At 45.5% G+C, this 23,855-nt stretch overlaps 2 protein-coding genes across 28 annotated transcripts in view; one reads left to right on the plus strand and one right to left on the minus strand.

The window, feature by feature from the left end:
• The window catches only part of WRN (WRN RecQ like helicase), a 48,450-nt gene extending 32,978 nt beyond the window's left edge, over nt 1-15,472 (minus strand). For 4 of the 17 annotated variants that reach the window (XM_041124834.1, XM_041124833.1, XM_041124853.1 and 1 more), the window contains exons 1-9: nt 14,765-15,218; nt 13,111-13,225; nt 10,989-11,104; nt 9,879-10,024; nt 6,914-7,062; nt 4,425-4,574; nt 2,414-2,486; nt 1,326-1,434; nt 332-746 (exon numbers count right to left, since the gene is read on the minus strand). In XM_041124834.1, coding sequence (XP_040980768.1) covers nt 332-746; nt 1,326-1,434; nt 2,414-2,486; nt 4,425-4,574; nt 6,914-7,062; nt 9,879-10,024; nt 10,989-11,104; nt 13,111-13,225; nt 14,765-14,775 — 1,284 coding nt within the window. In that variant the 5' untranslated portion in view covers nt 14,776-15,218. Of the gene's footprint in view, nt 1-331; nt 747-1,325; nt 1,435-2,413; nt 2,487-4,424; nt 4,575-6,913; nt 7,063-9,878; nt 10,025-10,988; nt 12,831-13,110; nt 13,226-13,871; nt 14,735-14,764; nt 15,220-15,353 lie in introns of those variants that run through there. The other 13 variants (XM_041124848.1, XM_041124837.1, XM_041124840.1 and 10 more) reach the window with 12 other exon arrangements.
• A 336-nt stretch (nt 15,473-15,808) lies between these two features.
• PURG (purine rich element binding protein G) overlaps nt 15,809-23,855 on the plus strand; it is a 31,858-nt gene continuing 23,811 nt past the window's right edge. For 6 of the 11 annotated variants that reach the window (XM_030022697.2, XM_030022686.2, XM_041128839.1 and 3 more), the window contains exons 1-2: nt 15,809-15,861; nt 17,026-17,878. In XM_030022697.2, coding sequence (XP_029878557.1) covers nt 17,039-17,878 — 840 coding nt within the window. In that variant the 5' untranslated portion in view covers nt 15,809-15,861; nt 17,026-17,038. Of the gene's footprint in view, nt 15,862-17,025; nt 18,449-19,196; nt 23,083-23,855 lie in introns of those variants that run through there. The other 5 variants (XR_005934002.1, XM_030022711.2, XM_030022672.2 and 2 more) reach the window with 3 other exon arrangements.

Raw genomic sequence — 23,855 nt, forward strand, 5'->3', positions numbered from 1 at the left:
TTTTTATTCATGACCAAGTCAGAGATGCTGAGGTACAGAATTTGTCGCCATACTGCAAGAAGTTCTTTGATAACATATTAGCAACTGAAAAAGGAAAACTAACCAGACTATCTAGAGCTTCTGTATTCAGTACTAATCCTTCCAGTCACGTCACTGAAGAGCATCTCAGTGCTTGACTATCTCCACAAATATCCTCCAGACTCTGAGCCCCTCTTCCAGCCCACATTCATATTCTCTCAGGAACAGAACTTTTTAAAGTCTCGGGAAAAATTAAGGATGAGATCATTTCCTCTGCTGGGTGTCCATGATTAACGAGGGCTTTTCTTATTACCTCAGGTGTACCTTCGTTGACCAATTCTTTTGCAGCCTGACATTCCAAGATTTGAAGTTCTTGCTCAGTAATATCTAGTGACATGAAGTCGTCTCCGTCTGCTTTGTCCTTAGAGCTGGCTGCTGCAGCCCCATCTTCCCCAACAGTGTTATCTCTCCCTGCCTCTTCTTCATTAAGATCTCCCTCCCAGAGGCCAGCTAGTGTAGCATCAGAGCAGATGTTGAAGTTGCCTTCAAGTTGTTTAGCAAATTCAGGCATTTCAACTTTTTGTGCTTCAACGTTTGCTGACTCTGCTTCAAGATTTGTTGGAGTTGCACCACAGCTCCTCTCCAGTACAGGAGGGGAACCTGAATGAAACAGCGTGCTTCTTAAGGCATTTACATTCTCTGATATGCCAGCTAGTATTTCTGCAGCCCTAGAAGGTAAAACAAGTCAAACCAAAATGATAAAGGCAGTTACTATGTACATCTTAGCCACAAGTAAAACTAAGGATTCTAAAGTAGTCTGTTTTTCCAGATAGAGTTTGTCCAAAACTTCACATATAAAGGCTGATCATTCACATGCAATTGGCATTCCACTTCTGTGAGAAGAAAATTAAACTTCTTTACACTGAAGAAAACCTATAAAGACTCTCCGAAAACACTGTTTGTGCTATTGCCCCCATGCTGGTATCAAGTCTCCAGACTTCTAGTAGTCATGCAACAGTCCCAAGTATTTATAAAAGAAGGTATTGCTGGGCATTTTGGCAAGAAGAAACAGATTCGGCAGAGTTCACTGTCAAATCCATTGCAATTAGACCAGTGAAAACTTAAGCTGCTACGTATAAAGACAGTATTTCCCCATCAAGCATACTGTGCTTTCTTTTCTTGGAAAAGGACTCACAGGTAACAGAGACAGCTGTTAACACAAGTATTTTTTTGCATGGGACCTTGTGGATCAAGAGCAAAACACCGATCTTAGGGGTAAAGTAGAGACAGGCTGGCAAAAACCTAACCTCTGCAAATTTGCAAGTTGTCCAGAAGAGTCAGGGATGCGAGAAGCCAGGTCCGTTATCTCTTCAGCTAGTGAAATCAAGCGCTCCTTCACAACCTCTGACATGTCATCTGTAAGAAGTGCCATCACAGCTATTTCACATTAATTGAGGTCTAACATCTATATGCAAATAAGTTCCATCCAAGTAACTGCATATCTACAAGATATACAGCTGATAAAGACAGCCTTTTCCAGTGCTTAAAAAAAAAAAAAAAAAAATCAAGTACACGGAATCAGGCTAAGCTTTCATGTACTTCAGCACTGCATCTCTTCCAGTGGCCCGTTACGCATGCTCGGGGAAAAAGAACACAGAACAGGACCATTACAAAGTCATCCTTCCCCAGTACACCCTCCAGCTTCCAGAAAAGAGCCGTTAACGCAGATATGCTGCCTAAATCAAAGCCGAAAAAATTGCACCACATATTAAGGGGATAGTACTGCCACTTCTGTCTTTGCTAGAAAAGTAAAATTTGGCCAGTACAAAAGGAAAAAAACTTCCCCCCCCACCTCTTTTTCAACCATCAGCTACATGCAGTACTTAACTTCCCTTATGAAACATGGAAGTGAACAAAACCTAACATTTTAGAATCACTTTTCTAATCAAGTAAATAATGCTAAGCTGCTCTAAAAAAAGTTGAGTCCTATTTATACACCTCAAGAAATGCATTACTTCATAACATCTATTTTTTTTGTTGTCTTATTTCTTCTTAAACTAGATTTTTGTCCCTGCGTCAGCAGAATTGAAATTAACTCACTGAAGTGCTTCCATAAACAAACTAGAATGACAGCAGAAATTCTTACCATCTCTGTATACAGCAGAAACAAACAACATACCAAGATTGCATGCCTACATCACTATGGAAAATAGTTACACAGCATGGTAACACAGGTCATCTAAGAGCCTTTACAGTCTGCGCTCTCTGGAAGCGATCTCTAATCACCCAGAAGCCAGACAATCCTGACACAAAGATACTATGAAAAAACCTGTTGGGAAATAGAATATTCAATCGTACGTTGAATGAATTCCTTATGCCTGAACGTATAATTTACCTCTTCTTACACAAAATAATTTCCGGTCACCGTTATTCATATTTTTCAGTTTTTGATAAATGATGAAGCCAGCCTGCAAAAGAAAGGGAAAGAAATTGGTACTCAGTACTCTGCAGAGAAACAACATCTTTAGAGACTAAAAAAAAAAAAACCCCAAGAATTAATTCAGCAAACCACAGCATGAATACATTGCGAACATCAAATTCCGAGTTGTTGGTCCATGCCGTATAACAGTCAATGGTCTGCCTTACTGCATTGTTCATCACAACCAAGTTACGTTTCACAGAATGCTTCACAAAAGGCAAAGTCCTGACTTGGGGTCCACATTGTAGTGGATACTCTTACATAGATCCCAGCATGGTTATCTTACAAAGTTAGCTGCAAATAGAGAGCTCCAAGTACTCTGCTCCCAGTCTCACCATCTGCTCCACCTCATTCAGATTTTATGCAGTGCTCCAAGAGAATAGCTATGAACCTACTAAGATAGATTCTGTGTGCTTAATATTTCCCTTGATATGAATAATAAGTTCTAACAGGAAAATGCAGCCTAAAGCTAGGAATGTGCTAATTAGCCTGCACATGTTAACCAAAGCATCTTAAGGAGAAAAGAAAAAGAAACAAGTTACTCCCTCATGTTTTCCTGTGAGGCTCCAAAAGGCAGGCCAGGTGAACAGAGCATAGCAAGAAAGAGGCATTGCCTGGAAAAAGCTGGCTCCTGCAGCTGCACCAGACACCAAAAATAGAGCTCCTTTCCTTACTGGCTTGGGTCTTAACAGGTGCTAAACCCTCCACTGTTTAACATTTAACTAAACTAGAAAAATATGCAATGTTTCTCAAGTCAGAAAAGAAAACAGAGACCACTGTCCCACCTCCCTTCCTGTATCTAACCTCATCACAGAAATAAAAGCCTGAAGGGGTTTTATTTTGCTGTCATAAAGAACAATTTTCTCCCAGGAAGCAGGCAGCACCCAGCAGCATACTGGTAAATCCCTTCACAGAACTGTGGGAAAACTACGCTCTTTTCAAAATAGTGAAAAGCAGAGACTTCTACAGAGCTACAAAAATCCATATGCAACTAAATTACTCTTCCTGGTAACCCATACTGTGGTTCTGCTCTGTTAGCCACTGGAGAAGGTAGTATTTCTTCTAAGTTGTTTATTAATTTTCTCACATATTATATTTAAGAGGATTTTAGTTCATAAGCAGCTCAAGAACGATGACCAAAAATCCCAGTAAAAAACACATCCAAAAGTGCTAACACACTGAAGTGAATACCTGCAGACAAGGGAACCAAAAAAATAATTGCCCACTCTTCACTTCCATAAGCGATTATTGTACTCAAATACACATCAGCCATGTTACACCTATATGGGATAATCATGCTGCAAGAATTTCGACTTACTCCATACAGTCAGATATAAAATTCACCCAATTGCTGCATTGAAACTCACTTCCCTGAGGTGACAACTTGAAGTGAGTCCAAATGGACAGACATTCCTCAGGCATACTTGCTGGTGCCTGTGTTACTTGGCACTTTCAGAACACAGCAAAACTTCCAGGAGCTCTGTTTCGCGAACAGACTTCAATAAAAAGGCAAATCTTGCAACACCATGAAACATTAAGAGGTAAGGATCTCATGGGAGGCTCAAGGCTGCTGTGGAATAGGGTTTCTTTCTTCCATCTACATTCAATTTTCTACGCAAAATGTTCACCACAATATCCTCTTCAATTGATCTCAGTATGTAAGTCAGGTACAAGCAGTACCATCTTCAACAGAGAAGACATTGTGAAGCTCTAGATGAGCACTGAGGTTTAGAAAACTTAAAAAAAGACAAGGAATTGAACAGCACCCTACTTGGTGGCATTTCCACCTTTAAGCATCCCCTATCCTCAGGGTCTTCCTACATTCATTAAGTTCTGTAGCAGAAAGGCATTAAAAACAGTAGCTATCAGCACAGCAGAGAACGAATTTATTGATACAGGTGGAATGGCGATCTCTTCTTGTACATACATAGGCATCTGTGGCTGCGTACAATTTCTGCTCCTCATTGAGTGGAAACTCCTCCCAGTTACTACAGCGGACAGACTTATCCTTCAAAAGCTGCTTGCCGAAAAGGTGTTTTACCAGACCATTGAGACTCCATATCTCCTTACACTTCAGCTGGGGAAAGAACAAAAACCAGAGGTCTTGTTTAAAGGGGAAAGCAATTGGACCTGGCAGAATGTATTACTAGAAGTGGCAAAGTGTACTTAATCCTTCATTAGAAACAAAGAGCTCTGGGTTAGTCAGAACAAACTAGTTTCTCAAAGCAGTAACTGTTCTCCAGGCCTAATTCTGCTCTCATCATATTAAAAGGTAGTTTGGCCATTCGAAAGCTGTACTTCCCTGACCTGAAACTGTACTGTTAAAGGGCAAACCTACATTGTCAGGCTGGAAGGATGGCATTAGGGTCAGGTAAGTACACACAATGTGAGGTGGTACTGTCACACTACCAAAAATAGGAAACAGCTGTACAATGTAGTCTCCAGGTTGATAAAATAAAAGCCATAGACTTAAGCAGCAACCCCTCTCTCCTCCAGGATTTTTCTGTTTTTTGCCTTTCTAATTAGAGAAACTCAGTATCAAACACTAGGAATTTTTTTAATATAAAGACAGGAATATTGAAGTCTGCCTGTGAGTGTTTTGTCATCTTTTGCAAGTCTGAACCCAAGTGCAAGCAAAAGAGCACAGTTATAGACCACACTAACCACTATTCAGTGTGCTGGGAAGCAGTTCTTCAGAAGTCTCTAGAAGTCACCCCACCACACTGCTATTTTCAATTGCTTTTGTAATCATACTTGTCAATCACGGTTGCTACATGCTTTTGTCTTAATAGCCAGTTTGGGAAACTTTCCTTCAGACCCCAAGGATCCAGGACTTATGGGCACAGTCTTCTGCTATTCCAACTTGCAAGCACTTGCAAAACATTCAGAACTGTTGAGCTTAACAGCAGCAGTGCAGCATTATCAGCTCATCCCCTTAAATCTGGTATAAAAAAACCCTACCCGCTGTTCATTTTAGGTTCCCCCAGCCCTCCCCCTCACATTGTGCCATTATGTATAACCCTATTCTTTGTTCTCTCAAGCTTCACTTTCAAGTTTATTTTTGGTTTGTTTTCTCTTTAGCAGAAGACTTTAAAGCTGCTATCAGAGATCACATTGCTCATCTTCATTACAAATTATTCTGGAGTCGGATGCTGGGACAAAAAAAGGGGGGTGGGGGTGGGCGCATGAACTGAGGAAACTCCAAGTTTGAAAAGAAACAGCTCCTTCTATTGCTTGAGCAAAACAGTTTAATTTGTACAACTTCCAACCCACTAGGAATTGAAACGTCAAGGTGGCTCATATCGAGAACACTGCCCCAAACACTGATGATACATCATGTTCCCCTCTCCCCCACTGTGATTTAATTACACAGGGTACATAAAGCACAGAACAGAGACAGGTATAAGTAGTATTATTTGCAGGCATAAATCTCTGTCCTCCACCAGGAAACTCCAATTGTTGCTATTGTCCTACCAAACAAACAAAAAATAAAAGCACAGAAGAAAAAGAGAAGTCCATGGAGAGACCGAGTACAGGTAAGGATACATATACATATACAAGAAGACAGAAAAGCTTTAAGAGACATGCTAGAAATAAGAATGGCAGGATGACTTGGAAGGTAATGAACCTTTTGCTCTCTTTCCTAATAAGGAGGCACAGATCTCCCTACTTCAAATAATATCCAACCAAAATGCAACTACACTGAAATTCAGGGTGTGCCAAGTGCGACATTACTTCTAAACAATGGGTCATCAAGCGCTGGAAACTGCACCCACGTGAGAACAGAGGTGACAATGACTTGAGAGCCATGGAAACAAAGATAGTTCTACGGCTCCAGATCGTGTTGCAAACACCTCTCCACGGAGGTCTTCACGGAAGACCTTGATGCTTCCTTCCAGCATCAAGCAAGCCCTGGCAGGAGGGCTGCCAGTCTTCAAACAGGCATCAGTCCTTCACTGCCTCCGCAGCATTTCTTGCATCTTATTTTAAGGGTTCAGCAGTTGCTGGGACAAGTACACCATCGCCATTAGGACCCTGACTTGACACAATCTGGCAATTTCCATCACTAAGTAGTAAAAAAAAAAAAAAAAAAAAAAAAAAAAAAAAAAAAAAAAAAATCTATCTGCAGCTGAATTAAAAAGCCATAGCTTGTAAATGCAAAAGGTGAACAGACCTGAAAGGGGACAAACGTTCATTAAGAACTGGCTCACTGAAAGACAGTACTTAGTTCTGCAGACTTGCTTGAGAGTTCTGTTTAAACTCGTTTGGTTTTTTTAATAAGTTAAATACATAACTGCTTTATTCTACTGAATATGTTTGCGATCACAATTGAACTCCTATGAAGACAAGGAAGCCTCCTTTTGTATAGCACAATAACCAGATCCCCTCCCACACCAAAAAGGTTTTAAGCTTTACTTTCTCATTAGCAATGTCAGCCAGCTCCACAAAGCTCTTCAGTCTGATTTCAAAGTCACTCATCAGCTTCCATTGATCTCCCTCAATTCCTACGCCAACCTTTTTAATGGTTTCATCTTCGAGCAGTCTTTTGAGTCCCTTGGGAAAACCTAAAATAGATTAAGCCCAAACATGAGAAACTAAATACTGGAAGATGCCAGAAAGTCTAATGGAAATGACAAAATCCTAGCACAAAGGCCATCTGCAAAGACCTGTGTTTTTAGAGGAAAAGCCCCCGAAGTTGCTCTGTTGATGTGACCATTTGTACTCTGGAACAACTGGAAACACCAATTGATTGTAATGTATCATCTGCAGACAAACAGGAATGAAATATTTGAAATACACAAATTCATTCTGCATCTGAAAATATATCAAGTAAAAAATTAAACCACCTTATTTCATTTGTCTTACTGATCATTAAACCACATAAAAAAAAGGCAACCTCTAACTGGAAAAGGATATTTTAATTCTCAGAATCACATGCTCATGAAACCAAATGCAGTATGATTCTACTATTGTCCACATTATTCCTTCCCAGTTTTTGCCATTTCCCATTCCCAGGAAACAGTTTAAACCATAGCCACGGGATTCTATGGAGGCATACTCAGTGCTAACGCTTAGCTGGTCCAACAATAGCATTTGGAAAACAGACTTCGCCAACCAGATCCTCCGCCAAGCCCAGGCAAGTCAGTCTCGTAAGTATGAAAAAAAAATATTCAAGGAAGTACACAAATGCTAAGTATTATATTTTGATTTATCCCAAACTGTTGGCACAGCAATCCTGCATCAAAGGGTATTTTCATATTTACAGGACCGAGTAAAAGCATGCAGCTTTCATATAAGGTTTTGTACAGGAGGGAACAGCCACAGACACTCCATACTTGGAACAAAAGCAGCCTTTTTCTCCCCTCTGTGTTTGTTTCCATTTAAAATTCAGAGCATCTTATTTAATACATACCTTCGGGAACCCACAGCTGGATACCCTGAATTAGTCTCAAGTGTAATTCTAGCATCTACAAACAGGCAGTATTGCACAAACACATAGTCCTTAATATCTGGCTTGGATCTGATTTCAAATTTCACCTTTTCACTACTGTAATACCTATTTATATACTTCAACAATCAGTTTGCATCACTGATTTTATTTTTACACAACTACCTCCACACTGCTGTGGCTACCACTGACGCACTACACAAACACTTTTGCAACTCTAGCCACAATCAGCTGTGTTGTGGACTGTGAAGTTGCAGGTCCAATTCAAAGCATTAGAAAATTATTGTTAAAAACCCTCAAAACTGTAGTAGCCCAGTGCTGTAAGATGCAGACAAACTACAACACTGCCAAAGCACCTCAGCCATAACACAATATGGAGAATCCTCTGTAGAGGAGATGAATACAGTTGAGCTGAATAAAAGCCTGCAACTTATGCAGCTGACTTACTGAACAAGGGATTTTCACCTAAGAATATCATGATGAAAACCTTCAAGGATGGTAACTTCCCAGTAGAGGATTTGTGCTCCATTTCCACCACCTCATTTCTAGAAAAGTGACTGTATGAACTAAATACATCTAAGTTTAGACTATACAGAGGCTACAATCTGAGAAACAGGCCTCATTTTCTTAGAAGTCTGCAAGAAAAAAAAAGTAAAAAACAAGATAGCTATCAAGAAACTTCCTGACAAATATATGTAATTTTTGTCCTTTATACAGAGTCCAAGAACTCTCCACTCTCTTCCTCCTGCAGAAGGAAGCATTATCTTTTGCAACAAAACTGGTAAATCTTATGCAACTGGCTAATTCTGCCAACATCCACATTTCTGTAGATCGAATGTATTCTGCGTAATAAGCAGAAGTTGGCTGTGGTTCCTGCAAAAACATTGACATTTCACTCAGTTCAAGGTACATCTCCCATTGACAAGAACAGAAGTTTTAGAAAATTATTCAGGAGGAAACACCATCTTCTGCTGTAACACACAGTACCCTACATGCAATCATACTCAGTGTCAACACACAAACATCTTCACTTTTAGAATCAAAATCATTTCAGCTTTTTATGACTCTTCTTCTCTTAGCTTCCTTTCCTCAAATCTTTTTCTTTTGTGCGCTTGTACCTTTCTGCCTCCTGGATTGAATAGCCTCCAGCAATTAAATTTTCCACCCCATTTGCTATAAATGACAAAGGATTGAACACCAACATTAAAATTATCGCTATTATACCTCAGCATGCACACCCCAGGGAAATCAGAGACATCTCACAGGCATAGTTCCAATCTAACATTCAAACCAAAGGTTATAAAATTGCAGCCTCCTTCCCTCATTCCTATTTTCCCCTATCTGGAAGCTTTTATTCACATCCATAATGAATTCAGACTCTGTAGAGCACACCCCCTTCTTTCCCCACAGCTGCATCACACCAGGTATCCAGTATTCTTTCTGAAAACCAGTGTCACAAAATGCAGGTATTGGGAACAAACAGCACAACAGCCATCATTTTTGAAGGTTTTTGTTATTGAAGCCAAATTAAAAAGAAACAGCCTACTAAATTTAGGTTCGTTGTTTATTTTGGCATGAAACAGAAAGCTCATTATAGGAGCAGGGAATTAAATTTTCTAAAACTGAATTAAAATATTCTTTCCCAGAGAGAAAAATAATCCTCAAGAAAGATTCTTTTGCCCCGTTCAGAACCTAAAATGCTGTATGCCAGCACACAGGGCAAGGCTTGGGCTAAGATCCTCTTGATATACATAGGCAATACTCAAAGAATAAATCCCTTTATTATAGGTGGGGAAGGGGAGAAGGATGGATTTTTACTATCTAATGTAGCGTGAAATACCAGCTATTGCTCAAGGCTTAAGTTCAAACTTAATCACAAGAAACAGAGGGCAACTCATGCCCTAACTCATAAGAAGAGAGCAATTACAGTACCTGACATGGAAGAGATGTGAAACAAATAACACTTCTCCTCAGTTACACATATCTGGATTACAGCTATTTTTGCCATTTTTCCTTTAGTATATGACGGTGGCCATTCAATATCAAATCCAACAGCAGCCCCATTTGATAAACTCTGCCTGAAACGAAACAGATATTCTTCACATTTAACTGTTCTTCTACCATTATTTAAAATACCAGGCTTAAGTCATCTTACATAAAGATGATCAAGAGAGTCACAGCCAGTGCATCTTTCCTTTCACATGTACAGGACACAGAAACCATTTTAAAATCAAGACTATAATGAGGTGAAATTCCTGCTGGTCCCAAAAGCTACAAGAAACCCTTCAAACCTTAGCAGATCTTACTGCATTCAAACAGCAGTGTATAGCAAGCCTCAGGAAATAGCCATATACAAAAGCTGATGGAATAGTTTATATTCCCTTGAAAGCTTGTTCTTTATCTATGCCACTGCACTGAAAGTTACGTATAGAATTTTTTTCTCCAGTAGCATGAGCTGTACTGTGCAAAAAGGGGGGAACAATAATTATCTGTTTGGATCATGTATGTACTACCTTGTTTTCAAACATACAGTCCGTAGTTATGAATTAACACATACGCTTGATGTCTTACAGCTCATACTTCCCCATGAAGTCACTGAAGTTCAAGGAATTATCCATACTGCGAAAGGCCAAGAACCTGCGTTAGAGCCTTTACTGCTTCTGCTTAAAGGGACCGCAAGGTTCAGCGATGGCGTCTCCCACAAAAAGACCAAATGGGAAACTCTAACTGCATAGCACAATGGAGAGGTATTTTTAAACCACCACACAGTGTAGACGAACCAGGGATCTCCCTCACAGGATAATTCACCATCATGAGAAATAGGTTCAGTTTGTGCTTGCAACCAGTAAGACACATTTGCCACATGTAACAAGACAGCCAACACAACCAGATGTTTTCTCTGGCTGAACTGTTGACCTCTGGACACATCAAATGCACAACCAGCCCAGGAAAAGCAGACAGAGAGAAGAGCCAATACCTTTTCAGAAAGGAAAAAGCACTCAAAGAAGAAAAAAACAAAAACCACAGGGTAAGAGCTATTACCTGATATCTTCCGAGATAAGGGAGCAGTCACTGGCTTCGTAGCTGTAAACGACAGAGCCGCAGAACTCTAGAAACGGCAGCCCGTCTTCCAAAACACTCTGCTGAACAGTAGGCTTCTGTCGAACAACATTTGGAAGAGGCTTGGTTACTGGCCACACCTAACCTTGCCACAGAGATGTGTCGGCACTGCAACCACTGCATGCAGCTCTAATGCTGTATCCCAGCAAGGCTGGCACCGGTGGTTACTGAAACCTTGCAGCAGAACTGCGCTCCACACGCAGGGCCGGTATCACTGTCAACTAAGAATAAGGTGACGCCCCCCCCCCCCCCCCTTTATAAAAACATTCGGGTTCATGCCCCGATTTCTTTGCATAACTCTGAGCACTCGCACTGAAATCGTGCAGGCTGAGTTTTCACCTCAATTTAGTTTAGTTGGATTCTTCCTGCCAAAGAGATACAGTAGCTTTCCAAGAACAATGTTAGGGAAAACATCCACTTTTAACAGTGTCAAAACCCCCTCAATGTTACTTCAAATGCTGTAGCACTTTCCCACTTCAAATTTGAGGAAAAAAATATTACATAATGGACAATAATTTAAGTAATTTTTCAAGTCAGTCAAATCTGGTCAGGCTAAAATCCTCTGGCCCATCTCTATTTTGGTACAGCTTTATGCAATAGCTCCGTTTCCCCATTTCCGCAGTCCCACATTTCAGCCAGCCCACTTCACTTAACCCCGGCAGAGATAATATGTAAGGAACTTCACAAAGGTCTAAGTAAACTCCATGGATTTCAAACTATGTGCAATATTGAAAAGGACCAATATCCTCCAACTGATGAACAGAAGTTTACAAATTGAAGATTTAAGCCCACAAGGCAAGGTGAAATGTAACACTCAGGTTGGCATATCCACCCTGCCCCGCCTTTCAGAAGCATTTTACTAAAAGTTACTGACTGATAAACTTACTTGAACCACAATACTGGTAATGTTGACCTGCCTGAAAAACCTTGAGATTGATTAAAAACATGCAAGTAAGCTACGATGCCAGTAATAGCAAATATGGTTAAATACCACCGGAAAACACTTAAACAAAACAATCTTGTCAATCAAAAGAGGCCACAATATCCAAAACAGGTTTTAATACAGTTTCAGAAACAATAAGTTGCCTGGAAGGGGGAGATTGTGAAACAAAGCTACTGCTGGTTTTATGCTTGCACAACAAAATATTTCCTCTGGTTAACGAAGGGTGAAAGTTTAATCAAAACCCTTCCTCAAAGCGCTTGTTGTGGCAGGGTGCCACAGTACACAGGCTGCACCACAGAGAATTAAAGTCATGTTGGTTTTAACTGACATGTAATATCCATGCTACTAATTTTTCACTCCCACTTTATAGAAGGAAAACTGCTGAACTGAGTTTCCCGCTCTTCTCACAATAAGTTTTCTAATTGTTAAACCAGTTTCAGATGTTAAAAGAGAAGGTCCTTTTTAGTGGGAAATTTTATACTGAAACTGCTCATATGTGCAGGAAAAACACAACCATCCAAGGACCCACTGACATTCTTGGAATGCCAGAAATGGACTTAACCTTGATGATCAATTAATTCTTCTGACACCTCGGAGCTGCAAAATCTTCTGAAATACTGCAGATGTGCAAATGCAGAGAGCTGGAGGGCCTTACCAGAACAAACTCCCCTGTCAGGCTAGAGCTTGAGGTTACTGCGTTTTGAGCTCTCAAATTACATAGATCAAAAATCCTCAGTCCTTACTGGTATACAGCCCACAACACTGGGTGAGCAATGCATCAAAAGCTCCCTTATACTTGTGTGGTTTTGCCACTGAAATTCAAGATTGTCAGGAAGAAATTTCTATAGAGATAATAGCAACAGCCTTTGGTCAATACATGATCTTTTAATTTAAAAAAAAAAAAAAAAAAAAAAGACTTTAACAAGCTAATTCAACCAGTAATAACACAAGAGTACCTAAATTTAATTACAGTTCATACAACAAAACAGTAGTAAGCATTCACAAATATCAGAGGCATAGGTCTAACTAAAAGCATATGGTCCAATGTTGTTCTATTATGCAGCCTGCAACCAACTAAATTTCCCCCATGTGATGACATACCTTTTTATCACCCAGAACTCCCTCTTGGTTTTGGGTAAGCATCCACTGCGGATATTTATTCTGCAGACCAGTAGCATGCAAATCCATTTTATTCATTTTTTCCGCATTTCTGTTACTTTTACATAAAAAACAAACAAACAAAAAAATAGAGCAGTCAATAGTTTGTATAGACACAAGCTGTTACTATCACCAGGCCAGAACAACGTTAAGGAAGATCACTAGCTTGAACTTAAAACGCTTTGTGCACAAGAATGGACATTTACAGAGCTGCCCACATTAAACAGCAGAAGAGCTTTAGGCATTATATTCTTGTTCACATGTCAGTAAGAAAAACAAGACAAAAGCCAAGAAAAACTCTTGAAGTTCTTCTAGGGAAAGAAGTTAAGTCTAGTTTTACGGAGATCAGTGACTCAGAAGAGAAGAGTACACCTAGTGCCATCTCTGGTCAGCACAACCCTCGTTAATGAGACAAATTAATCTGGTGTTTTGGATAACAGCATAGGAACCAGCCACCTAGCTTAAAAGCAGTCAGCTGCATTTGCTGATAAAGAGAAGTCAGGAAAAATTCAAACTCAAAACAAGACCTACCAGACTCACACAAACACTGCCCCAAGGCCTGCATTCCCTGCAGAGGACCTCAGGGCTGTGAGCCCACAACCAAGATAAAAACCATGCAGAATTTCTAGGGCAAACTACAGCCAAACAAGACACGTGCTGCTAAGCTCTCTGGTGCAGACTAGATGACAGCCGAGGTTACTTACGAATTTGCCAGCCCGGGATTCAAACAAAATGAGCTCACCAAGAAGAGACAGCCTATTCCCAGGGCATGAGGAAGCAGGGCGCACCTCCTGGAACAGGAAGGCACTCCACAGAAAAGTTAGAAGACATTTAAATTTGGAAGACACCCTGTCTGAAACAGCAGGAGATCTTCAGCCCTGACGACTGGGGTTTCCTTTCAGGGAAGTGGAGCAGGATTTCCTAGTTGTGATGCAAACGATGACTGGATTGGAGCTGTTCCAGCTTCTTCCTGGACTGCTTCTAGCATCATTTAGAAATCCTCCTGGAGATGGAACAAAACAGTTCACAAAGAAGAAATTTCTCAGCCTGCTTCTTCCCACTAGTCCCTAGGTGCTCAATATACTTAAACAACCAAATGGGGCCACTACTGTCTTAGGAAGAATGTAACTTCCAGCTGCACTTCCAGACCAACAAGAAAGTACAAATCCGAGGCTAATCATGCCATTTCAGTTCTTCAGGACTCAAAACCACCTTTTGATTTTTTAATTGATTATCTAGTCCAGGCAAAATTTTTCCCTTGGTTACCCGTCCACTTCTGCAGCAGCATAACCAACCTCAGCCACCTCAGAGACAACTTCAAAAAATATTTTAATACTAAAACAGACACAGAATAACCACTAGCAAGATGCCTCGACTACAGCCACTCTGTTCCTGGGAGCTGCAAGCGCTGGAAACGAGAAAAAGCAGCAGAGAAGCTAGAAACAAACAAAGAACGGACACCCTGCAGCACCCACATCACCACCTGCCACCCTCGCAGCTCTAGCGAGGCATTTTGCAAACACCAGCTAAAAGTTCAGGAGCGCCCTTTGGTAACTACACCACACGAGCAAGCGCTGCTCGCCACGGCATCGCCCACCTTTCCAGCATTAAGCCAAGCACCTGAACGTGTGAGTGCCAAGCCTTGCACGGGCAGCTGCCAACCAACAATGATGAGACGTGCTCCAAACTAGCACGGATCCCCGGGGGACCACCGGCAGTGGAGCCACAGCACAGTTTTCGCACAGGGACCAAAACTTCGTATTTCTTCAGGGGAAAAAAATGCAGCCTCACCGCCTCTCACCGCTGAGCGGGCACGAAGCGAGCACCCCGAACCCACCCGAGCAGCAGGAACCCCCTTGACGGGGGGAGAAGCTTCATCCCGGGAGGCCACGCCGCCTGCACCCCCCGGTCTCCCGGTACCACAAGGCGGGAAGGTCGCGGCGGGAACCGTTCCCGGCCCCCAGCCACCGGGGTCGGGGTCCCAAAGGCCCGGCGGTGCCCGCAGCAGGCCGAGACCGACAGCGGGACGCTGGCCAGCCGAGCGGCGGGGGCGGGCTGGAAGGCGGCCCCGTTCCACCTCCCGCCGTCGCACCGGCCTCCTCCCGGGCCCCACCGTGCACGGCGGTGGCGGCGGAGACACCTCAGACCCCCCCCCCCCCCAGCCCTCACGGACGCCCGCCGCTCACCAATCCCCTCACCAGCGGCGGCGCACGCATTCAGCGTCACGGCGCCTCGCGTCGCGCCGTTAATACGTCACCGAGGCAGCCACCTCCCCGCGCCGCGGAGCCGGCCGTCTCCCCCAGCAGCGGCGGCGGCGGCGGCGGCGGCGGCGGGAGGTTACCCGAGGTGACGCGCATGCGCGGTAGAGCAGGCGGCCCGGCGACCGCGGGGCATTATGGGCAATGTAGTCCCGGGGCCGGGCGGGCCGCGCACCCTCCGGCGAGCAGACGGCGCCCACCGCGCCGCCGCCGCCGCCGCCGCCGCCGTCCTCGGCCGGGCGGGGCCGGGCCGGGCCGGGCGGGGCGGGGCGGGGCGGGGCGGGGCGGGGCGGAGCGGGCGGCGGGGGTGCGCCAGCCCGTGGCTCTGCGCGGCGGGGGGGGGGGGGGCGGCGGCGGCGGCGGCGGGGCCGCCGGCTGCGGGCGGTGGCGGCGGCGGCGGCGGCTGAAGGGCAACGGCGGCGATGGGCGCTGTGGGGTGAGTGACCGGGCGGGGGGGAAGCGGAGGGGTGGGGGGGAGCAGCGATGGGGCAGGAGATGCCGTGCCGGGGGGCGCTGGGGGGGGGCAGTACTGGGGCAGCGGGGGGGTCAGTACTGGGAGCGCTGGGGGGCAATATTGAGGGGCTGGGGGGGCAGGGGGTCAGGGTTGGGGTACTGGGGGGGCGGGGGGCAGTGGTGGGGGGGGACTGGGGGGGAAGAGGGATAGTGCTGGTGGTACTGGGGGGGAAGGGGGTGAAGCTCTGGGGGTACTGGGGCAGGAGATGCAGCGATGGGGGGCACGGGAGGGGGCAGTGCCGGGGCACTGGGGGGGGGCGGGAGGTGAAGCTCTGGGGGCACTGGGGCAGGAGATGATGGGCACTGGGGAGCAGTGCTTGGGGGGGGGGGGCAGGAGGGCAGTACTGGGGGGCAGCGGAGGGGGCAGTACTGGGGGGGAAGGAGGTGAAGGTGTGGGGGCACTGGGGCAGGAGACGCAGCGATGGAGGGCACAGTATTGGGGCTCTGGGGGTACCGGGGGGGGGGCGGTGTTGGGGAGGACCCCAGTGCCCCCCCCGTTCCCCCCCCAGTGCCCCGGGGAGGAAGGGCAGCGGCGGCTGACAGAGGGGAAATGCAGCGGCATTCCCGCAGCGGGGAGCGAGACCCCCGGGAGGATGGGTGCCCCCCCCCCCCCCCCAACAGGGGCACCCCAACCAACCCACCTCCCCGGGGGTCCCGCTCCCCGCTGCGGGGGGAGCGGACGCTGGGGCAGCCGGAGGGGTCTGTAGAGCCAGAGGGACTGGGCTGGGGGGCAGGTTGCCATACTTGGGCCGGGGGTGGAGGGGGGGCATGGGGAGGTCTGTAGGGCAGGGAAGGCTGCCGGGGCAGGGAGGACAGACGGCGAGGGCGCTGGGGCCGGCGTGCCGCTGGAAGGAGGGCTCCCTTATCCGGGGGGGGGAACGTCGGCTGGCCGGCCGGCCGGTGCCGAAGCAGGGGAGGGGAAGAGCTCCCGGGATCCTTTTGCTGCGATGCTGCGTGCCGTGGCAGCGGAGAGGGATGCGGGCGTCTTTGTAGGGAGAGCAGCGCCGAACAGAGACGCCGCCGAGCAGGCGAGCAGGCCCCTGATGCTGATGTTGTCATCTGTGTCTCTGTTATGTATTATTTCCAGCTGATTGGTAAAGATGGAAAGAGGGAGAGGAGGAGGAGGAGGAGGAGGAGGAAGGAACCTGGGAGGCTCTGGCCTGCACAGGAGCATTTATTCCCAGTCCCAGCAGCAGTACCATTACCCGGCCTCCTCCCAGGGGGGCTGCATGGAGATCCAGGAGCTGGCCTCCAAGAGGGTGGACATCCAGAAAAAGCGATTTTATCTGGATGTGAAACAGAGCTCCCGAGGCCGCTTCCTGAAGATCGCCGAGGTCTGGATAGGAAGAGGCAGGCAGGACAACATTAGGAAAAGCAAGCTGACCCTCTCCTTGTCCGTGGCCGCCGAGCTGAAGGACTGTTTGGGGGACTTCATCGAGCACTATGCCCACCTGGGCCTGAAAGGCGGCCACGGTCACCGGCACGAGCACAGCAATGGCAAAGAGCAGCATCCCCGGAGGCGACAGCAGCACCCGCCGCCTTCGCCTCCGGTGTCTGTCGGCTCCGAAGAGCACCCTCACAGCGTCCTCAAAACGGAGTACATCGAGAGGGACAACAGAAAGTATTACCTGGACCTGAAGGAGAATCAGCGAGGGCGCTTCTTGCGGATTAGACAAACCATGAGTAGGGGACCTGGCATGATGGGTTATTTTGGCCACAGCTTGGGACAGGAGCAGACAATCGTCCTTCCGGCGCAAGGGATGATTGAGTTCAGGGATGCTTTGGTCCAGCTGATCGAAGAATACGGCGAGGGGGACATAGAGGATCGCCGGGGGGGAGGCGATGAGCCCCCGGAGCTCCCCGAGGGCACCTCCTTCCGAGTGGACAACAAGCGCTTCTACTTCGACGTGGGATCCAACAGGTACGGCATTTTCCTGAAGGTAAGTGAGGTGAGGCCGCCCTACCGTAACACCATCACGGTTCCGTACAAAGCGTGGACACGGTTTGGGGAAAATTTTATCAAGTACGAAGAAGAGATGAGGAGAATTTACAACAGCCATAAAGAAAAAAGAATGGATGCCAGAGGGGACAGTGGTGAAGAGCAAGAGGGTCTCGAATAGAGTGCATTGGACTGGCCGTCTGGCAAAATAAACAAAACAAAACAAGCAGAAATTGGTGAGAGGGACTGACCTATAGTAATTTCAAGTTGCCCCATTTTTCTGTAAAGTCCTTTTCCGGTAGTTCTTGCTAACTCCGGTCCGTAACGTTATAGGAGTCTGGTTATCACGTTAAATTACGCCCAAAACATCTCCATATGTCTTATGAAAGTACCAACCTCCTGAGTCCGTATGAGTCAGCTGCTTCGAGTGTTGAAGACTATGGAAGTACGCATATCAGCACAAAAAAAATCCGGCACTCTGACCTTTAAGTAGTCTAGATAAGGCTTGTGTTGCACTTCAACGTGATACAAAAAAAAAAAAAACCCTAACCAAACCTTATGCTGAAATGTATCGGTTTCTGCTTATGATGGGTTTTCCGGGACTGAATTCTGCCCGTACTCGGTCAAAAGGCTGAGCAGCATAGCCGTAGGGCATTTATGACAAAAATCAACTTCACGTGAATTGCTGGTATGTGTATGAGGAGAGGTAGAGGTTTTAAAATTGGCATCTGCTGGTTATTGAGTTTGAAACGATATTCCGTGTGAGTAAAATCTCGATAACTGGTCAGGCCTTTATAACATGCTGGTGAAAAGCAGAAGATTTGTTATTCGTTTTGTAGTTTTGTGCTGACCAAATAACCCAATTATCCCAGGATAGCGAAGCTCTACTCGAGTGCTAAGCCTTCTGAATTAATGGCAATGAATAATAGCCCACTCCTCATCTACGTGTTCTCCCCGTGCGGGGCTGGTGATTTTTTTTATTTTTAATGCATTTGTCCAAAATTTCAAAAGGTATTTTTGTATTAGGGTGTTATGGGTTCCAGCAGGCGGCTGCGGAGCGGGTATTCGGAGGTGGAGGGACCGCCACGACCGAGGCTCCCAGCTTCTCTCCCAAATGTGAGATAAATGCGGTCGTGACGTTACCCATGCGAGGAAAACACCCAGGCGTTTTCTCCTCCCTCTGCAAGAAAGACCTTTGGGGGGTTTGGTGCACCATTAGATTCGTACAAAAAGGCATCTCTCTCTCATACCTACCCGTAGCATGTTTCGGAAGCTGTGGTTAACGCTGCGTCAGGTTTTCTGTCGTGTTGATTTTACAGGTGTTGTTGTTAGGAGATAATATCTCTGCACTGCCATCACCCCCTTCCCACCCGCTCAGAGCTGGGACTGTCATCAAGCAATTCGATTCCTGATCACCCACCACCAGGTTTCAGCGTCGTCCCGCTGAAGTCTCTGTAACGTAAATTTTACATCTCACGATATAAACTCTGCCTGGAGGGAAAATGTGTACCATTACCTGTTTAGGAGGTTGAAGAAAGATTTTTGAAAATTCTTTGTTGTTTCCTAAAACATGAATACTTATAACGTAAGGGGGTTTTCCAGCCCTTGGGTGACCAGCTCCTTCCCCTCTGAAATCAGCGGGAGTTTGATTGAGCTCCAGGTACTTCCAATTACGTGTTGCCCACCTGTAAGATTTTTTTTTTAAGTAGGCATTACTATGTCTAATCAGATATTTGTAATCATTTGAGTAGTTTTTTTTACAGAGTGGCCTAGTGTGCACATGGACCAGCTATTTTTCCATGCAACCATTACATTTTTTTAATCTGTTGAGAAATGTATTTATCTCCAACCAGACCATTCATCGCTCTTAGTCTGGACCCACCTGCACGCTGCACGGCCACGCTCAATCTGAATGCTATTACCTGTTAATGTCATTAACCATAACAAGAAAAGTTGGGGAGGCAGGGGTGGGAACCAAGAGGATAATCTGGACTTTAGTTTGGGTACTAAAACTACTTGATCTGTTTTAACTTTAAAAAAAAAAAAAAAAAAGAAAAAAGAAAAAAAAAAAAAGCTTGCACCAAAGTCACCAAAGAACCTTTAGGAAAATGTTACGGTTGTGACAAGAAGTAAGGAAGTTAATTTCACTGTTTTAGGTGATTCCCCCTTTAGATAAAACCACACATAGCAGTTACAGCAACCAAGCCTTTGGCTTAGTAGTGTCAAAAACTCCCATCCGTTTCTGTGTAGATCGCTCTTTCAGGTACTTTTTCAACTCTCGGAGAGATGTTCTCGCTCCACCACTCAAACAGCTAGCGGACCGTGATGAATCAGCTGGAGGTTAAATGGGGTACTGGTTCATCGTCGCTCTTAGGGCTTTGGTCCCAATGGTTTTAACAGGTCAATTAAAAAAAAACAAAACCAACATTAAAATAACTCTACATCCTATTATTGGTGTGAAACCAGAATTTAGTGAATGAGTCCTTGATGCGTACGTTAGCGTATCGCTGACTGCTGCTGCCCATCACAGTGCCTGGAGTAAAAAATTAACTTATATTCCAACAAACTGGAGCTATGAATGTACAAACTTTTTACGCTCTCCTTCCTGTTTCTACATGGCATTCCTCCCCTACGAGCTTGACATCTCCCCGTCCCCGCCTGCCTTTGCCTCAAGGGATCATAAAAGCTCCTACGTTGGAATTAGCCTGAGTGACCGCGTGTGTTGTAAGTGATCATGCCTTCCCTGTGTTCCTGTAGCGTTGGTGAGGAAAATACTTGCGACGGGCAAAGCGACTGGAAGGGGATATTTTCTTCACCGTTTTAAAAGAAAAAAAGATGAGAAATGGCTTTCCTTATTGCTGCCCATTTTTTTAAAAATCCCTTTATCTTTTGTTAATGAATTGGCCTTCTGATGGCATTAGTTTATTGTAAATATCACCCAGGAATTCAGCGTCTGCTGGCTACTGGGTCAGGCTCGGTTCTGGCATGCAGGTATCCTGTAGGATCCACTAATGCATTTATTTACTCCCCTGGCGCGGGATGCACCTTAGTATCCAAAACTGGATCGGTATCTTCACGTTCATAGCCAATCACCCATGGGTAAACTACTAGCCACGGGTTTCCACCGCAATGGAAAGCACCGATGTTTGCAGATGTTGTCGTTGGAGGGTAATGCAGACTCACTGGAAATGTAGCAATGCAAGACTTTTAACGGTGAGATTCGGAAACGGGTTCCTTGTTATTTTTGGCAGCGCGTCTTCAGCTTCCGAGAGCGGCGATAACGTGGGCTGCTCGCACGCAGAAGGGCCCATCGAGATGCTCGGGAACGCTGAATCCCTAATGCGTTTTAAATGTTTGTTCCTGATGCCCTGAAACTGCCATGTCCCTTAAACTTGAGAAAACACAAGCTTATTTGCACTAGAAAGAACGGCCAAAAACAATCCTTAGGAGGACAGGGTGAAGAGCACCAGTCTGAACCTCTTTTTCTCATGAGAGAATTTCCTATTCAAGCCCTCACCTCTGTTTCAAAATTGTATGGTCCCGGCAGAAAGTCTGTCAGTTCAATAATTAAATCGTAATGCACTTTATATTGTGTAAATAATACTAGGAGCACATTTCTGCTCCCGCTCTGGTAAGGGGATGCTTCGGTAACGTAGTCTAAATGCTCAAAGAAGCCGTCTCGTGCATGCACATGTCTGTTAGAGACCTATCGTATTCGCTTGGTCCAGCTCCGCTCGTATGTTAGAGGAGGACAGGCGCTGTATTGAGGATCCTCTCAAACCACCAAGAGTGGGACGACTTTTTTTTTTTTTTTCAGTTGCGATTTGCAGAGCTGCTGAGCGTCCTCAGCCCCGCCGTCGCTGCGGCTCCTCGCCCCTTCTGCAAATCGGGCCCCCGATGTTGCCACCGAGGCTTAAACCCAAGCTTTTCACCTAGAGTCTCGACAAAGCCAAGTCCAGCAGCTCCCTCGTACTTGGCTTTCCCCGCTGCTGGCACAGAAGCTGGGGCGATCCCTAAAAAGCTTATCTGGGGTGGAAGGGGCTGCAGGGGCTTCCCCTGCCTTGTAGCCCCGGGGGGATTTGTGTTGAGTCCAGCCCATCGAGCCGGCTTTCTTGGTAAAGTACAGAGGCAGGGGCACGCTAACGAAGGGCCGGGAAGTGTTTTGCACTGGTGCAGCGAGGGTGACCCACCGGACGCTCCGGAGGGGATGGCAAAACCCGCCGGCGCGGGTTCGTCACGTCAAGTCTGGATGACGGACTTTACCCAGCAAGAAGCTGCAGCGGTTATTGGTAATCTACTCGTCGTCGTAAGTGTTTCTTATCTGTATCCGATATATACAAATTCATATTCGCATATAGGCATTAATATATTTATGTGAGTATATTGTAGCCTGTAGTAGCTCGTAGCGAAATAATCTTATTTATCTGAAGTATGCAGTCTAAAGAGGGGACGGTTTTCTCCTACTACCGGTCTGGATAAACGCGTTATTTCACCGAGAGCTGGTTGCGTGCTGTTTGTCGTGGCCCTTGTAAGATTTCTGCTTTTAAGCGCTCTCATCCCTTAGGTTTTCAGCAAGGCTGCAAGGGAAAACGTAGTCAAAAGAAGGCAAAAATCTTCCTTGGAGGCGTCGTTGAGGTGAGGTGAGAGCTGTAAGGAAGAGGCAGCTGCAGGTACTGCCGGCCACGTCGTGTTTCGGTGTCATTTTACAACCCCTGGGTCTGCAAACCTGTACTACCATGGTCATAAAATCCCAGGTAGAAGTATTAAAAACCCATTCTTCATACAAAAAAACCCCCCAAGCAATTACCAAAATCAATGTCAGCACACTTTTTTTTCTGCTAAAGATGTTGTAGTCTAATGATTGCACCTTTTTTTTCCCTGTGGCCTATTGAAGTGGCCTAAACTCACAGGGAAGGGAGTTGGTATTGGTTAGGAAGCCTACTGCTTGCTTGACTTGCAGCCCTTTTATCCAAGTGTAGTAATTTTTATAGCAGAAAAAGGTTTATTCTTGTGTATTTTAATTGGGCAGATTTTGCACCAGGTCAAAAATTAATTAATAAGCGGTTTTAGTTCCATGGCATTCCTATTTTTGCTGTACGTACAGTATATATATACAATTTATAAAGTAATTCTTAAAGAAAAGTATACCTTCTGTTTAATTTTCTATGCTGCTTCCTCCAAAATTAAAATGCCCTTTATTTTTAATTACTTAATGTGTTGTGATGTCTAAAATTCACCTTTCCCCTCCTACCCCTCCATTCCTTTCAAGTAAAGGTTGTATTTGAAATAAAGAGTTTATCCAAGTAAGAGTGGAAATAAAGGCCACGCTTGACGTATCACTTGCATAAACCCGAGCGAAGCTGTCGCCCCACAGCCTCTGCCGAAACAAATCGTCCCTCTGGCGTTGATCCCGGCAGCGTGAACGCTGGCACTGGGGAGCAAAGCTTGTCCGACATATCCAAGATTTCCTGGGAGAGCGTGCTACGTCCCCATAGACGCCCGGCAGGCGGGGACCGCGGACCTTGTCCCCTCGGATGGGCATGTTGGTGGTGGCTTGAGGTGGCAGCAGGTTTCAGCCATCCTCCTCATACCTGCGGACGATGCCATATACACGAGTTGTTTCCCAGCTGTAGGGCATACTCCCCGTTGGGCAGTGGGTATATCATCTTTACATTATTAATGGTAGCATGGTGATGTCTTCTGTTGACCCATCTGTCCTTTCACTTTTATCTGGAGGCATTAAAATTTCTTTCCGTAGATGCAAAACCAAGCAAATTTGAGCATCTGGAGAAACAAGATTCACCCGTTGGGCTTTTTTCTTCTCTGTAGAAGTGAAACCTGTGGTTCACGTGAAGGGTCTTGGTTGCCCTCTGCGTCCTACATGCTTGCAGTTCGTTATCGCTGAGCCCGTCAGTGCTGCGAAATCGTGGCTGCGGACATTGTGGGGTGATCCCGTCTTGCCTAAAAATGGCTGAATT

The sequence above is a fragment of the Aquila chrysaetos genome, chromosome 1, assembly GCF_900496995.4.
Source record: "Aquila chrysaetos chrysaetos chromosome 1, bAquChr1.4, whole genome shotgun sequence".
Taxonomy (NCBI): Eukaryota; Metazoa; Chordata; class Aves; order Accipitriformes; family Accipitridae; genus Aquila; species Aquila chrysaetos.